The 16846-nt window shown below is 28.0% G+C and overlaps 6 protein-coding genes across 6 annotated transcripts; 2 read left to right on the top strand and 4 right to left on the bottom strand.

Annotated features, from left to right (window-relative positions):
- Nucleotides 1-62: 62 nt before the first annotated feature.
- On the top strand, nucleotides 63-1481 carry cubi_00258 (calcium antiporter; the record flags this gene model as incomplete). Its single annotated transcript, XM_029017272.1, has 1 exon — nucleotides 63-1481. The coding sequence occupies one exon, from the start codon at nucleotides 63-65 to the stop codon at nucleotides 1479-1481; it is 1419 nt and encodes a 472-aa protein (XP_028875851.1).
- A 50-nt stretch (nucleotides 1482-1531) lies between these two features.
- cubi_00257 (uncharacterized protein) lies at nucleotides 1532-7807 on the bottom strand (the record flags this gene model as incomplete). Its single annotated transcript, XM_029017271.1, has 1 exon — nucleotides 1532-7807. The coding sequence occupies one exon, from the start codon at nucleotides 7805-7807 to the stop codon at nucleotides 1532-1534; it is 6276 nt and encodes a 2091-aa protein (XP_028875850.1).
- A 173-nt stretch (nucleotides 7808-7980) lies between these two features.
- On the bottom strand, nucleotides 7981-10248 carry cubi_00256 (transcription initiation factor TFIID subunit; the record flags this gene model as incomplete). The annotated part of the gene is made up of 1 exon (XM_029017270.1): nucleotides 7981-10248. One exon carries the CDS (start codon nucleotides 10246-10248, stop codon nucleotides 7981-7983), a length of 2268 nt encoding a protein of 755 aa, XP_028875849.1.
- A 253-nt stretch (nucleotides 10249-10501) lies between these two features.
- Nucleotides 10502-11272, top strand: cubi_00255 (uncharacterized protein; the record flags this gene model as incomplete). The annotated part of the gene is made up of 1 exon (XM_029017269.1): nucleotides 10502-11272. The coding sequence occupies one exon, from the start codon at nucleotides 10502-10504 to the stop codon at nucleotides 11270-11272; it is 771 nt and encodes a 256-aa protein (XP_028875848.1).
- A 27-nt stretch (nucleotides 11273-11299) lies between these two features.
- Nucleotides 11300-12067, bottom strand: cubi_00254 (uncharacterized protein; the record flags this gene model as incomplete). Its single annotated transcript, XM_029017268.1, has 1 exon — nucleotides 11300-12067. One exon carries the CDS (start codon nucleotides 12065-12067, stop codon nucleotides 11300-11302), a length of 768 nt encoding a protein of 255 aa, XP_028875847.1.
- A 216-nt stretch (nucleotides 12068-12283) lies between these two features.
- cubi_00253 (alpha beta hydrolase) lies at nucleotides 12284-16600 on the bottom strand (the record flags this gene model as incomplete). Its single annotated transcript, XM_029017267.1, has 1 exon — nucleotides 12284-16600. One exon carries the CDS (start codon nucleotides 16598-16600, stop codon nucleotides 12284-12286), a length of 4317 nt encoding a protein of 1438 aa, XP_028875846.1.
- Between the last annotated feature and the right edge of the window lie 246 nt (nucleotides 16601-16846).

Genomic DNA, 16846 nt, shown 5'->3' with positions numbered 1-16846 from the left:
TTCTTTTTTAGAAACTAAGCTCTTGAAGTAATACTTCATATGAAGAGTGTCCCTTTTTAAAAATGGTTCTTCAACGTATGAGAGCTACTTCTTATCTACGGCGTACAATGTCAGATCCATTTTCACGTCGTAGAACAACCTTACCTTATATTGTTGGAATATTTAGTCAGCAAAACGACTTATATAAACACTTAATTAATACAAGTAAAAATAAAAATGTGTTCAAAGAGACAAAAATACCTAACTACACATGGAAATCCGACGCAATCGCAATTTTAGACATTTTTTTTACAAAACTGAATATATTTTTTTTATTTGTTCCTTTTGGTGTTTTAAGTTATTATTTAGAATGGGGTCCTCTGGCTACATTTTGGTTCAATTTTATTGCCCTAATCCCTCTTGCAAACCTTCTTGGAATTTTTACGGAGGAATTAGCATTACATACAGGTGAAGTGGTTGGTGGTCTTTTAAATGCAACATTTGGGAATGCAGTTGAGGCTATTTTAACAGTTCAGGGAATTAGAGCAGGACTAATCACAGTTGTTCAAGGCACACTATTAGGTTCAATACTTTCTAACCTACTACTTGTTCTTGGAATGTCTTTTTTTGCAGGTGGTCTGTTTCACCATGTTCAGAAGTTCAATGAAAAGGGTGCCTCGTTTTCTACATCTTTGCTTATGTTGTCATGCATGGCAATTTCAATACCCACAATTGTTGCTCAATTTGACCTTCCACAACATAATATTCTCATGATTTCAAGGTTAACTGCACTTTTACTTTCATTCACTTATGTTTTGTTTTTGTTCTTTCAATTATACACTCACATTAATCTATTTAGAGATGAAAGTATTGCATCAATTGACAAAACGTACTCTTCCTATGTAATTGATAACGTCAACTCAGTCAAACACACGAACATACGCTCCGATATCGAGGCATATAATAACATGTACAAGAATTACCCCGTGGTTTCCCCAAATTTCAATAACTGCCAATTATACGATGTTTGCCTTGAATTACCTACGATTTCATGGCAAATTGGAACTATTCTAATATTATTGTGTACTGTTCTTATATCTATTATAAGCGAATGCCTCATTGACTCAATTAATGGATTCATTTCAGAGTGGCGATTCTCTGAAAACTTTATTGGAGTAATTTTACTTCCACTCGTTGGAAATGCTGCCGAACACATTACAGCAGTATCAGTTGCAATCAAAAATAAAACCGATTTGACAATTGGAGTAGCAGTTGGAAGTTCAACTCAAATTGCTCTCTTCGTTGTTCCTTTCAGTGTAATTGTCGGTTGGCTACTAGGAAAGCCAATGACACTTTCATTTACCCCAGTTTCCGCGATCATTTTATTACTCACAAATCTCATCGTAATTGGAATTGTCCAGGATGGGGAATCAAATTGGTTTGAAGGTATTTTGTTAATTGTCAGCTATTGCATTGTTGCTGTTTTATATTGGTATATTTAATTCTCAAAGACAGAAATTTAAAATATTGTAATATTTTAATGATTATTTCATTAATAAAAATATATTAGAGGATTTAGACTTTTATTTAATAATGTTCTTATAATAATATAAGTAGCTTTTTTTAAAAAATGTTTTGATAGGTTAATTAGTGAATTAGTTTCATTAATTACAATTCTTTTAGGGGACTCGATGGAATACTTACAGTTGAAAATTCTCAGTTTTTTATTAATAAATAATTCATTAATGTTTACTTCACAGGGGAAAATATCAAAGATCAAGATATACCCTGTTAAGTTGCTTGTATCCTTTGTATTTACTTGATTATCTAATGTATAGTTCTGTAAAAAATTACGGAAATAAATATTTAGGTTTAGATTAAAATCAAGAAATGGTAACTTAACTACCAAATTTTCTATTTGGTATTTTTTTGAAAACTGTGGTATACTATTCATTCTTTTTTTCAAATTAAAACAATTAAAATTTATTATAATTTGTTCTTCACTATTTTTATTCCTTTGATTATTCACCTCAAATATTATGGTCTCATAATTTGAAATTTTACAACAAAGTTTATTTAACTTAGAATGGATTTTATATACTGAATCAAATAAGTTGAACGTATCAATTTTTTCTTGAATATTAATCGATAGCAGTTCAAAAACAATATGAAAAACTGGGAAAAAATTAATTTGGTCTTTTTTTCTTGATGGAATAAGAGATAAATTTTGATTAGTTCTCTTGGGTGAATTCCTAGGAGATAAACTCCACTTTACTTTTAATACTTTATCGGAATCGATTTTGTCAAATAAAGTTAATACAATTTTTCTTATACATAAAAAAAAATCCATTCCTATTTTTTCTGTGGCCACCAATTGGCAATCATTATGTTTTTGAATAAAATATGAAGGAATGGTTACATTATATGTTTGAATCAATGAAGGTTCATGGAAAACTATATGTGTAACTTCATTCTCAAGCTTAAATATACTTAAAAAAAATTGGCATACATTATTTTTACCACTTAGATCACAATAAGTAAATTTTATGGGTTTTGTTATTGTTTTCATGCATAAAAATGCTGGAATTTGTTCTAATAAGACTTGCATGTTATTTGAATCATCGTAAAAACTAACATTAACGAAACTATTATTGTCTTGAGTTCTTTCTTTAGCCCAAAATAAAAGCTGATTATTTATTTTCTCTGGAACTAGGCAAATTGAAAATTTATGATTAAATATTTTATTATTGTTTAAAGAAAATTTTGAGAACTTCTCAATTAAAGTTTTCTCCCATATTTTGTTCTTTAAGCTTTCCTTTCTATGAATATTTAAGTCAAGGCTATTAAATTCAACTAAATCATTTGTTTGCGTCAATAAATATGTAAAGTTTGTTTTATTTTGGAAGACAAAATAATTTGAGCATTCACTTTCGTTAAAATCATTTATTTCTAGATAAATTCCAGTATTAAAGTTTGAAGCACAACCACTTCTTAATGTATTAAAAGATATTTTAACTAATTTCCATTCCTTATTTGGGAGTTCATCATTATAATATAAATTTACCAGTTTATCATAAGGCTCACAATTTTTTAAGTTGATTAGACAGAAATTAATAAATCCATCAAAAGCAATCTTTATTTGCTCTTGTAAGCAGTAATTAAAATTTTTACTAGAAACTAAACTTGTATTGTCTAGGTACCCAGTTTTTGATTTGATTGGAATATTAATATATTTCCCATATGTAATTTTAATGTTGAAGTTAGATTTATTTTTAATTGCCCATATAGGCATTAATTTCACAGCATTAATTTTAATAGAGTATTTATCTAAAGTATTTAAGATGAAATGATCTTCTATTAAATTCTTGTAATTTTCTAGTTCTATTATAATATTTTTTTCTCTTTGTCTTGATATTGAAGATGTTTTCAAATAACCTTCTAAATTTATTTTCAGCTCAATAAAATCTTTTGAATCATCATCACCGAATAAACATTTCTTAATAAAATTTCTTTTTATTGTTGAATTATTTAAACTATTTTTGTGTGGTTTTTCCCCCAGAAAATAATATTCTCGATTTTCTATATCAACAACCTTTAAAAGATAGCTAAAGTTGGAATAATTTATTATTATTAATGAGCTCCACACCATTATAATATAACTAATGTTGTCTTTAATTAATGAAACCCTGTAATTAATATTATTTATTTGAGGCTGAGCTTCACTTAACTCGACTATACTTTCATTTGCTAAAATTTGACTTTCAAAATAAATAATTTTTTTAAAATCGATATAGAAACTTCCAATTGCTTCTGTTGAATCCTTAATGAACAAAACTGAATCATTATTTGTGTCAATGTTTTCAATAAATATTCGGCTTATATTTTCTATTTTGTTAGCATACATCACTTTGTTGTTTAAAACGCTAAACAAACTGAAATTTAGAGATTCTCCTGATATATTAATAATACTAACAGTATTGAAAATATTTATATTGAGACAAGATCCACCCAAATAAATACACTCCAAACCAATGCAAAGGCTAGGGTTAATTAGACCGTAGTTAAAATACAATTTTTCAGGTTTTTTTAATATATTTTTTATTATTTCAATAACATTTATTGAGTTATTTCGAGAAAATATTAAATCACTACCAATTCTATTTAAAGTATTTGCATCTCTAAGAATCATCAATTCAGGGTAAATAGCAATTAAATCAAATGGAATCTCAATTGTTTGGTTTTTTCCAATTTTGATGACTCTCTCAAATGCATTTGAATAACTCAAAACCTCAGGGCCAAAAAATAAAAGTAAGTCTTTAAAAATTTGTGAAGAAATGCACACTTTAAATCCAATAATGGCAGAATTCGTCGAAAATTCACACATTTTAAAGTACGGTATTTCATATTCGACATTATTCACATTAATCTCGCCAAATTCTATCTTACAGTTGATTGAATAAACGTTATCATTGAAATAACGAGAATAATAAAGTTGATTATAGCTTGAATAAATTCTGTCAAAAAATGAATTATTTAAGTCAAACAAATACACCGAATCATATAATAAAGGTATTTCAATGTTTTTCATATTAAATTTTGCGTTGCTTAAACAATTAATATGAAAATATGGGACAAGCGATACTTCTTCGTTCGAAGCTAACATAAGATTATTAATAAAGCTTGGGGATTGCCTCATATCCAACAAGTAATCAAATAATTTCGTTCCTTGATAATATTTTATCGAATATATCTCATTTTTTTGATTATTAACTGTTGAAATAAACAAAATGTCTGTAACAACGTTTATTAAATTTTTAGAAACTTCAAATTTAATTATTCCAATTTGGGATTCAAATTTTTGTATTAAATAATTTAAATTTAAGTGAAAAATTAGCTTTTCAGCATCAAAAATAATTTTAGAGTCTAAAATCTCTAGATTGGCTTTAATTAAATTATTACTTACTAGTATATTCAAATATTCTCCACTAAAATTCCTGCTAGGATACTTAATTAATATCTGAAACTTTTCAATACCCAATATAAAAAAGTTAAAGTTAGAGAAAGAAATACCATTCAAATTAAAGACTAGATATTTTGAATCAAGCAGGGTTTTCATTAATAATACATTTAAGCATTGAAATCTGATTTCAAATTGACAGTTATCATTAACCTTTTCCAAAAATTTTAATACTTTGTATCTGCTATTGCAAAAGTTATTGAAAGAAAACAAATTATTGGAATTAAAATAATCACGGGAGTTTATTAGAATGAATATTTTATCGTTAAAAGAATTTAAACTTTCAAAAATAGAATCTTTGATAAATTCATAGCAAACTGTTATTTTCTTTTTTTTCTTTAGCCTTATATGTAAGTTATGAGATATACAGAGACCACTAATAAATATTGGAAATATTTTTTCTTTAATGTCCGAACTTTGAATTTCATGTTTATCAATGAATTCGTAAGTTCTCAGTTTTTTAAAAATTTCATAATAAACAATATCACAACATAATTTTCTTTTTTGAAGTTTTGAATATAAAGTTTCATTGTAATGTGGCAATTTAATTGTTTTGCAGTTATAAAGCTGAATTTCTCCTGTCATAATTTCAATTTGATTGAATTTTGAATAAATATCAATTTCAAGCTTGTTATTAATTGAAAATATAAAATTGCCATTCCCAAAATACGTCAATAAAGTATTACATATATTTTCATTATGATTGTAATAGTGTATGCTTGCATTTTTTAATAATATAACTATATTTGATTGAACAGTTCTGCTAACTTTTCTAATAGGATTCTTTTTAAAATATGATATTAAATAACTCAGCTTCATGATTTGATTCTTATTTACTGCTATTAATAGTTTTGGAATGCAAATTGTTAAACTTTTTTTACCTGTATTTTCATAATGAACTTTAATTGAATCTCCATCCATTTTTAATAACTCATAATTTAATGAATCATCTTTAGAAAAACTTTGTTTAATAATTATTTTATATATTTCAATCGATTTCCAGTAGTAAATGCTTTTTTGAAAAATAAAATTTATGTATTCCACTTCAAACACAAGAAACATTGAGTTGAAATTCGAGAGGTTTTCTGAATATAAATAAATTATTGGGTTTGAAAGATTCATATCGTATGTTTTTTGAATTTTAGATATTGATATTTCTCTTGAAAAAATGTATATTTCACTTTTCTTTTCAATAGCTACCTCTTGGAAAATAATATTTGAATTATAACTTACGAATTTAATCAAGATAGATTTTGTATTTATTTTGAACATATGTTCATTTAAATAATTGTACTGAACTAATTCAAAGTCCGTAATATTTAGAATCTTCTCATTTGAGTTAATTATTAAATTGATTTTACTCTTTTCAATAAATAGTTCGATATTATAATTATTATAAATTAAATGAATACTTGAATCAAAATTGAAATTTGTTCGAAAGTTCAAGTTTTTATTTTCAATTGTTTCTTGAGGAGTATAAAATTGAGAATAATTAGTTTTTTTGTCACTAGCAATGAAGAAATATATATTATCAGGGAATTCAAGCAAATCTGAAATTTCGTTTCTAAGGTAAAGGTTTTGGTGAAGTAAATCTTCTTTCACTGCCGATTTAATGATCAATAACTCACTATTTAATTCTATGTGAGTCGCAAATATTAATGAGAGACTTTCTTCACAATACTTGATTTTACTTGTGTAAATACTCATTTTTGGAATTTCAACGTCATAGTTGTTGAAATCATTTAAATTTATAATTTTGGAGTATAGCCTTAAATGAATCATTTTTGTTTTTAATATATAATCTTTAATATTAAAGTAAATTATAAACTCCGAAATCTTGATAAAGTTTTCTGAGTTAATTAAAAAGTAACAATTTAAAAATTTGATTAAAAGTGGATATTTATTTTTAAAGCTTGAATCTAAAGTCAATTCTATTGAATTGGTTTTTAATAATAATTGATTACTTCCATGGGTTTTAAAAACTATTTTTTTAAAATTCATCAATATTTTAAGTTTCCAATTAAAAGTAGTTTGAATTAAATTATCTACATTTTTACTGATGTAAAAAGACTTTAAATTAATTAAAATATAATTTAATAATGGAACTGATAGGTAAAGACCGGAGTAGGTCTCATCAATATTTTCTTCAAGTATTGAGATCGATAAACCATTCTCAGAATTAATGACATCTATATTAAAAAGCCCTGGGAAAGATAGGACAGTCTCTCTATTGTTGAATACTGAAAAAAAAAATGTTTTAGACCCAATTAAATTAAGTATATTATAAGCAAAGATATTGTCAAAGTGCTCATTAAATCTAATTGAAATCCTTCTGACCAAAATACTTGTTTTTTTTAATGTATTATCTTTTTTTGACACTATTCCAATATTAGTACCAAATAAAAATGTTTTGCTTAATAATTCATATTCCGTTAATAACCGAACATTGTAAAGTTCAATATCAAAATACGAAAAAAGAAAATTAATAAAATTTGGTTTTCGAACATCTGAAGTTTCAGAGCTTTTCCTTTTTAAATGATATATTTCTATGTCACCTAGCTTTAAGCTCGCAATTTTTCTTTTAGTAAATTTAGATAAAAAATTGAAAAATAAAGTAATATATCTGTAGTTCAAAAAGCGAATAGAAACGATTAAAACGATAAATGCAAACCAATTAGTGATGAATATTCTCGATTTTTTAACAGTTATTCGAAATGATTTGTTTTCCTTGTTTTTTGGTATTATTGCCAAACGATCAAGTTCAATATCAAACAAATTATTAAACTTATAACTTGAAAGGGAAATTTCCATAATTAAAAAACCGATCTATTGATTTTGGAAAGAATTTTGTAATCATATTAATCATTTTATTATAAACTTTTGTAATATGAACATTTTTCTATTGCCGCAGAATGTCTTAGGTTTAGGTCAAATTCATTTCATGCAAAAAAAAAAATAGAAAATAAAGATTAAATTGAAAAGTTCTATAAATTTACAGATGAAACGGAAAGTAGGTTTCTAGATAAAAATTTGAGATTTTTTGTACTCGAGTTCTTTAATTTATATATCTGTAAAGAATTTATTTCTGAGTTTGAATTGTCCACTTGATTAAAACTTGTCTCTACATTTGTGTCCCAAATAGAAACTATACCATTATTGGTTGAAGATGCTATAATACGACTTCCAAAAGAAAAGTCAAGTGATTTAACAAAAATTTGTTCTTTACAGTCTAAAACCTCATTTGGGAATTTACACAACTGGTAAAATTTAGTAGCTCTATTGGAATTACATAATTTACGAATATCCCAAATTGGCAATGTTAACTGGCTTTGTGAATAAAAATGGGATATTTGATTTCGAATTGAAGAAGATGCTAGCAAATATCCATTGTGGCTAAATTTAACCTGATTAATAATTCCGGACATAACTTTTTGATTGTGAATTACACCTTCCTTCTTTCCTGTACGCACATCCCAAATAATAATTTGATTATCGCTACCGCCAGTTACAGTCATAGAAGAATTAGGATGTATTGAGACTGATCTAACATCTCCTAAATGTCCTGTAAATATGCGAATTGGGTAAGTTCTTGATGTACACCATAACCTTGCAGTTCGGTCGCTTGAACCACTAATAAAAGAAATTCCATACTCGTCCCAACCGAGATCCCAAATGCAAGAATTTGTTGAGTGCCCCGTGAATGTAACCAGCTGATTTAATGTTGGTTCTTCTTGATCCTTAGTAATAATTGAAAGTTTAATAATGCTATCAATTCCGCCGGATAACAAAAATTCTTGACTCCATGGGTGAAACCTTATGCACTGTACTCTATTTCTGTGGATCCACACGGGCTCAATTTTTGACTTCTGATTTTCTATGTCAAAAATTTGTATGCAGCCATCATCAGTACAAAACGCGCCAAATTCATGGTTATGTGAAATGTTCATGTCAATAATTTCATTCTTGTTTGGACATTCCAAACTACTGCAAATAATAGAGGGAAGATGGGTAGAATCAACAAACTTTCTATTTGATATTTCTTCGTATAAATGTTTTTTATACCTAAATGTAAATGAATTGTTCAAATCATTTATAGGATTGAAGTCTATTTCGATTGTATTCTTGATTTCTTCTGTGATTTCGTTATCAAATCGATTAAATTTAGATTTTTTTACTTCATTTTCTTTTGAAATGATTCCACTATAATTCTCAGGAGGAAGTCCCCAATTAATAATAGAATTATCTTGTGAATAACCTTTACCTGACATATCAGTTTCAAGAACTTTTGGCGTATCTTTTGTAATTACGGAAATGTCATTACAAGCATTAACTTTTTGGTTATTTTTCGAGTTAAATTCAATTAAGAGAGAATTTTCTGAATAAAGCTCTCCAATCTGAAAATTTCTGATTTCTTTCAAACAATCTAAATCGTCAGCTCCACTAGTAGATGCAACGTTACCATTATGTGAATTATTGTCTAAAACATGAATGGTCAATTTCTCTTGCATAATTCCGGAAATTAGGGTATCGCAGCAAGAAATTAGGAAATTATTCAATGATGAAATAGATAATGGGTTTAGAATAATATGAAATCTGGATCCAAAGAATGGTTTCAATAATTCTGAGTTTCTTAATTGTCCTAAATTATTAGAATTTTTTAATGATTTAATGATTTCTCTATATTTGGAAAATGAGAAATCATCTGCAAACTTATTTAAGAAGTCGTTGTACTGTTCGTCAGATGAATTCTTATATAAAATAGAGCATATATTCATAAAAACAACGAAACAAACAGAAATAAGCTCCTCACGAACAGAGGATAGCGAGTTTAGAACCCAATTTCTGAACTTTGAATATTTTTCAGAAATGACTTGAGTGCCAATTTTATCAATTTTTTTAGTGAAATTAATTAAATTTTCAACCTCAGAATCAGTCATCTCGCTTTCAAGAGAGCCTCTCTTTGATTTTCTATCATTTTCAGCCATTTCAAATAGTAAAGTGTCAACTGTTTCAAAATAACCATTCTTCCTCAAGTACTTTATAACTTGGGAAATATTGCTATCATTATTCTCAACACTACTTTGAGTTTGAGGCACAAATGTTTTCATTAAATTAATATTGCTATTAGCCATTTGATTGGTATAAGTCGAAGATTGAGATGATATTTGTTCTGAAGTGTTTTGGTTTTGTGAAGAAATTTGTCTTTGATAGTTTTGAAATGCATTATTAAGTGAATATTGTTGATTTGACATATTTATAAATTAAAAAAAAACTATGTTCTTTTATTCCATAAACAATTAAACTGCTATTTCTACCCATAAATATTTAGCATATACATAAATTTAGTAAAGAACTCAAAATTTACAAATGATTATTGGCGTAACTCTTACGGTAATATAAACGACTTATTGCGGTTAAAAAATTCGCCAGATCAAAAAAATTATATATATATAAATATATATAACTAATTCATAGTTTCAATAATTAAATCGATAAATTGAGCCTATGGACGGGTGTAAACACTATAAATCCAGGTGCAAAGTTATTGCTCCATGTTGTAATAATGAATATTGGTGTAGACACTGTCATAATGAGAGCCAAGAAGATCATCATGAAATTGACAGATTTAGTATTAAAGAGGTCGTTTGTGGGAAATGCAACAGGCGTCAGCCAGTAAGTAACTCCTGTATTAATAGTATGGATTTTGGAGAAAATTCCGGCGAAAAATGTGATGTAACTCAATTTGCAAAATATTTTTGCAGTAAGTGTAACCTTTGGGATGACAATGGAATAGAAAAAAATGTATTCCACTGTGACGAATGTGGAATTTGTAGAGTGGGCGGTCAGGAATCTTACTTTCACTGTAAAGTTTGTTGCATGTGTTATCCATTGAGCATTAAAGAGACCCACAAGTGTATTGAAAATTCGTGTAGGCGTCCATGCCCATTATGTTTAGAGGATCTATTTTTTTCAATCAAAACTGTTTCGATTTTAAATTGTGGCCATACAATACACGAGGATTGTTTAATTCTTCTTGGAGAAGCAAAGGGACTCACCTGTTTGCGTTGCCCAATTTGTAGTAGGTCTTTAGGAGATAATTCTCAGATTTGGAATGAAATTGATAAAATGATTGCCGACTCCCCAATATCTGATTCATCCAAGGAGTTGGTAAATATATTCTGTAATGACTGTAATATCAAATGCAATACCTACTCACACCCCTATGGGCTTAAATGCCAAACTTGCGGTGGATATAATACAAGATTTGATGACTAATTTATTTTCAGAAGAAAAATTGCTGAATTAACTGTTTAACATTAAAATGCCAGAATTATATAAACTATAACAGAAACTGTTGAATGGAATACAATAGCAAAATAACTGATGCTGCCAAATGGCTTCTGAAATCCAGTCTAAAGCTTCATTACAGCCCAACCCTGTATATGAAGAAACTCCAATAATACCATAATCACAAACTTCGTCTCCAAACATACTTACCATATCCTCGATATCAAGCCTTGTTGCTAGTTCTCCAGGTGTCAACGCCCCTATTATATCCTGTTTTGTTGCAATGATTAATATAGGAGATTTTTTACTTGCCTTCCTTATCAATTGTGACAGTAACCTCCTAGCAAGAGGAATTCGACCATGATCACTTGAATCTATGAAAAATAAAGTTCCATCAATATTATTATTATTATTATTATTATTATTATTATTTATAGTACTTAAATTCGAAATTTGCGTTTCATTCACATTTTTTCCTCTTTTATTGACAATGCATCCGTTCTTATCAATTTCACTTTCACCTTTAATTTTTGAATTAAAATTATGTGACCGACTAGGTTGGGCAAAAACGTCTTTATCAACTATATTTAATAAACAATTTTCTCTTTTTATTACAGCCGAATCAATTCCATTTGTAGTTACTGGATCTACATACCTGCCTTTTAAATGTCTAAGTAAAAATGCAGTTTTACCAGATGATGCAGGGCCTGCCAATAAAATATTAAAGCAACGAGAATTACATTTTCCAAAGAAATCGAGTGTAAATGAAAATAGACTTTTCATAAGAATAAAAAAAATAGAAATTACAACCTTCAAATAACCTTAAAAGTTATCTTTCTAATTTTTTTACCAATACATTAACACTTATCCACATAAAAATTAACTGCGGTAGTGTTTTTTTAATCCAAGAAAAAAGTTGCTTCATTAAAAAAAATTCGAGCAAAAGAAATATAATAAAATTATGTTATAACATTATGTGAGATTCTGTGTAATAGCGATCTACTTTTTAAAAATTCTGAGTGGGGAAGAGGTAAAAGCTTTAAATTTACTTTGCAACTTGTCACCTCTACATGATTCTAGATTTTTTTTACATATTGCACTTTTAGATTCGAATCCTATAGATCTAAATATATTTTGATTGTGGGGCTCATCAAAATCATGATTAATTCTTAAAGGAGAAAATTTGTTAAATTGCTTAGTTTCTTGGTTAACGTTAATAATCCTTGTTTCTTTTATTTGTTTCTTATTCTTAACTATCCTCTTAAGAAACCCAGTATCTTCTCTAAGAAAATTATTTTTATTTAATGCCCTGGTTGTTGAGGAATAAATTACGACTTTGCGTGGCTGTTTTTCATTAGTAATTGGCAATTCATTATTTTTAATGTTACAATCATAGACTTTTTGAATCATGGACTCGAATGACGAAATTCGTGATGAAGATAGTGAAGAATCGTTTGATAAATTGTTCATGTAGTCCATACTTGTTACTCCCTTCAAATTTGCATTTTTTTCGTAACTCTCTTCAAGATCAGAACTCATATTTGTTAAATTATTAGAACTCGAATCTATACTTGACTCATTCCTTGAATCTAAAACACTTTGAATTTTGCTTCCAAGAACTAATGGATCACAATTGGATTTACAGTTAATTTGGTAATTTACTATTGAATTACAAACCCCATTCTCAAGTAGCTCGGCAGAAATTGCAAGTATCCTTTCTATAATGTTCAGTTTTTTGTTTAAACTTGAATTAATACATGAAGAATTGAAACCTGAATATTGTTCATCGTTATGATCCCTTTCCCAGTTGAGTTGTGTTAAATCGGAATTGCTTGGGTTTTCCAACGACCTCCTTAAAATACCTATAATTAACAAAATGCATTGCAATGGGTGAATAACGGAACTTCTAAAATTTTTATTTAGAGCAGAACTATTCAGCAAATTTCCATGGTAAATACAACAATGAGAAAAATGCCATAAAAGACGAAATAAATACTCAGACTCATAGTTTAATCTTAAAAATGAATATTTCTCATAAAGTGATCTGTGAAGAATGATGTAATTTGATGGAGACATACCCATATATATCCTGTCATGATATTGCAACTGGTTAATAATTAGTAATGGGTCTTGTGAATTTAAAAATACAGATTCCCATGTTAGAGGTAACTCACTGTTCCTAGAAGTTTTTTCAATCAACTTTTCGCTATCATTAGAAAAATTTTTTTCATTATCATCAGGTTGAATAAAATCTGAAGAATTGTCTATTACAATGATTTTTCCTTGGAATGACCTTATTATTGTTTGCTCTGGAGATTCGATTTCATCATGGAAACCTTCAATTTTATCGCCTTCGATTTCCAATATTTTTCCAGAATTAAACTCATTTGAATCTACAGATTGATTCTTTTCACCAAATTCTATATTTTCAAAAATTGAATTTATTTCTAAACTCTGGTTTGAAGTTGAATTTATCGATACATTTTTTTTCTCACTATTTGACTTTTGATTTTCGGTATTTTGCCTCCCTCTGAAAGCCTGGCTAATACCAGGAAAGGAAAGCTTAGGAATTCTAAAATTAATTTGAGACATAAAATAAGAAAATGAACCAAAATCTTTCAATATTTCTTCCCAGTTTAATTGATTGTTTTGCAATAAGAAGTTATTTTGTGTATTTGGTTTTAAATTTGAATGTTCAACCACATTATTATGAAAATTCAGACCATCTGTAATTTTTATTGAAGTATTTATTACAATCATTAAATTACTAAAAATGTTGTTACATATATCTGGATGAATTAAATTTTTAATTTCATTTTCTTGCTCTTGACTGCTCGATACAGTTTTCATGCTATCAATCCATTCATCTCTTGTCTTAATTTTTGTTTTAATTATTTTATACATAATTTTTAAATTTACAAAACTTGGCAAATAAAACGGCACCAATAAATTGATGAAATCATTCCCATTAATATTGATTTCTTCATTATTCAGAAATAATAATCTTTGAAGATAGTGCTTAGAATTTGTCTCAAATAACTTAACAAAGAATTCAAACCATCCGAAGGGGACCCAATTCCCAAAACCAGTAATTAACGCAAGTTTTTCAATCTTTGGCCTTGTATTAGATAAAAGAAAATGTTGTAGGCTTGAAAACGATAGCTCCTCCAATAAGCATCTCGTTTCTAATTGATTAATTGGGTCATTAAAAGAATCAATATTTGTATATTTCTGGGAAATTAGTAAATCTTTATGTTTAGGTGATCTATTAGATTTAACCTGATTATATACATGAAACCTATAGATATTCCTTACTATCCACTCAGCAATTGGCTGGAAAAACGGTTTCGGAGGTACGTATAAAGGCAAAACAATATAAAAAGGTGGAGAGAAATTGCTAGATATGGGATATTTATCCAATAATCTTACTGCAAGCCTGCCATTTATACCATCAATATTTTTTAGTTGAATATAGATATTACCTATTGTAACACCTTCTAAAATCCATTGGTCAGTATCTGAATTATATGAATAGATAGAATTCATGAATAATGTTGGAGTATATAAATAGTAAAGTCTTCTAACCCACATTATTATGGACAAAAATGTATCATTTCCGTTTTTTATGAACGAAAAATTACCTTGTTTAAGCTTTTTTAGTATTATTTGGAAAAATTGGTAGTACTGGTCAAATAAATAACAATATAGATTTGTAATTGGCCAAAAGTTTAAGAGTAATTCTTCATTTTTTACGAAAGATCTGAGATTCAATCTCTCCATTCGATTCCGACACTCCATTCTAAAAACACTTGGATTGTTCAAAATAACATTTCTTTTCCTCAAGTTATACTTACGACTTTTTTCAAATGTATTATTGTAAATTGAATAAACGTTAGTGTTAATATTATTATAAGAAATACACTGCTTAATATTTTTATGAAACATTTGGTTTGAACTAATTAAGTTTGAATTGACTAATCTATTATAACAATTAAATTCTTCATTGGAATCACCATCGCTTTGATTTGAGTCAGTTTCATTATCAAACTCGCTGTCATAATCGTTATTGTTTTCAAATTCATCTTCCTCTGATGATGAAAGATAAATACTTGAGGATGAATTTGCTTTAGATATATTTTCTCGCGAATATTTTATATACTCTCCTGCCTCTCCATTAAGCCAGATATATTTAGGTGTAAAATCTCCTTCCAAATAAATCGTATTTTTCGGGTTGATAATGGCAGAATTTACTTCTTTTTTATTACTTCCCCAAAATGGTAGAATCGATTTTATATCCTTCGGCCCAATAATTCTAATATTATTAGTTTCGTCATCAATTTGAATACTTGAAGATATATCGTTTGATTTTTTCTCACATGATAAGTTAATATCTCTGGACATTTTAACATTTGTATTTCTAGTAAGGTATACGTCTAAAATTGTTGGTCTAAAAGGGTTGAGTTTGCTGTTATATGACTTATTTATATTAAACTTCACCTTCTTTCCATTTCTTATAGAGTTACCATCAAATATTGGGAGAGTATTCGGTAATACAAATTTATTTATGAATTGTTGAATAGGTTGTATTATATCAACTTCTATATCAAAATAGTGATGATTTGCATCTTTTGGGAAATGACAACTTCTAAGGTGAGTGTGGTAACTGTTGTACATTTCAAGACTACCATGCCAACTAAATAATGAATCTTTTTTCCCATGAATCCATAAAATTGGGCAAGAACAATCCATTATTTCGGATTGAATGTTCCATCTTTGTGAAATTAAAAACCGACCTATTTTTCCTGCTAAGCTCTCCGCAGCATGTTTGATGCTTTTATATGGGCATTGCAGAATTAGTCCGCCTAGTTTTTTTTTTTGTTCATTCAGAACTTTTGCTTTGCGTGTGCTAGGCCCAGTTCCTATTGAGCATCCCCATAAAATTATGTTTTCTATTGGCCAATTTAATTCTTGTGTAGCAAAATTTAATAACACATTCATACATTGGTCAACACTTGACTCATCAGACCTACCCTCAAATTTTCCATAACCTGGATAATCAAATAGCAGCATATTTACTCTTAATCTCTCACTTACATAACGTAATCTACCGTGTATCTCGCCAATGTCAACTCCATTTGCGTGTGCATAGATAACTAAAATTTTTGAATTTGATCTTGGAGCAAACAAAAAACATGGTATTTTTCTGCCCCCATCTATTGGTCCAGGTATTAGAATTGTTTCAGGATAAGAAGTAATATCGTATGAAGAATATGTTCCGGGGAACATTGCAACATCTACGAACTTTTGAATTACCATCTTGATGTATTTTGAATATTCTCTATTTCTCTTACATTATATTAGATATTGGGGAAAGTTTAATGGTAGATATTTAGTGATCAGTACTCACTAATTTGCACTTTTAAATGAAGTTTAATGAACCGAAAACAAAAAGACTTGACTAGCTCAAATACATTATGATTAATTTTTCAATAATTAACTGTATCAGTTCACAAGTTCTCACAAACTGATTGCCCGCCTATGACTCCAAATTATTTTCTATAA

This window comes from Cryptosporidium ubiquitum (genome assembly GCF_001865345.1).
Source record: "Cryptosporidium ubiquitum isolate 39726 chromosome Unknown contig_11, whole genome shotgun sequence".
Lineage (NCBI taxonomy): Eukaryota > Apicomplexa > Conoidasida > Eucoccidiorida > Cryptosporidiidae > Cryptosporidium > Cryptosporidium ubiquitum.
Note: the sequence above shows the minus strand (reverse complement) of the source record. Positions and strands in the feature narration are given on the sequence as shown.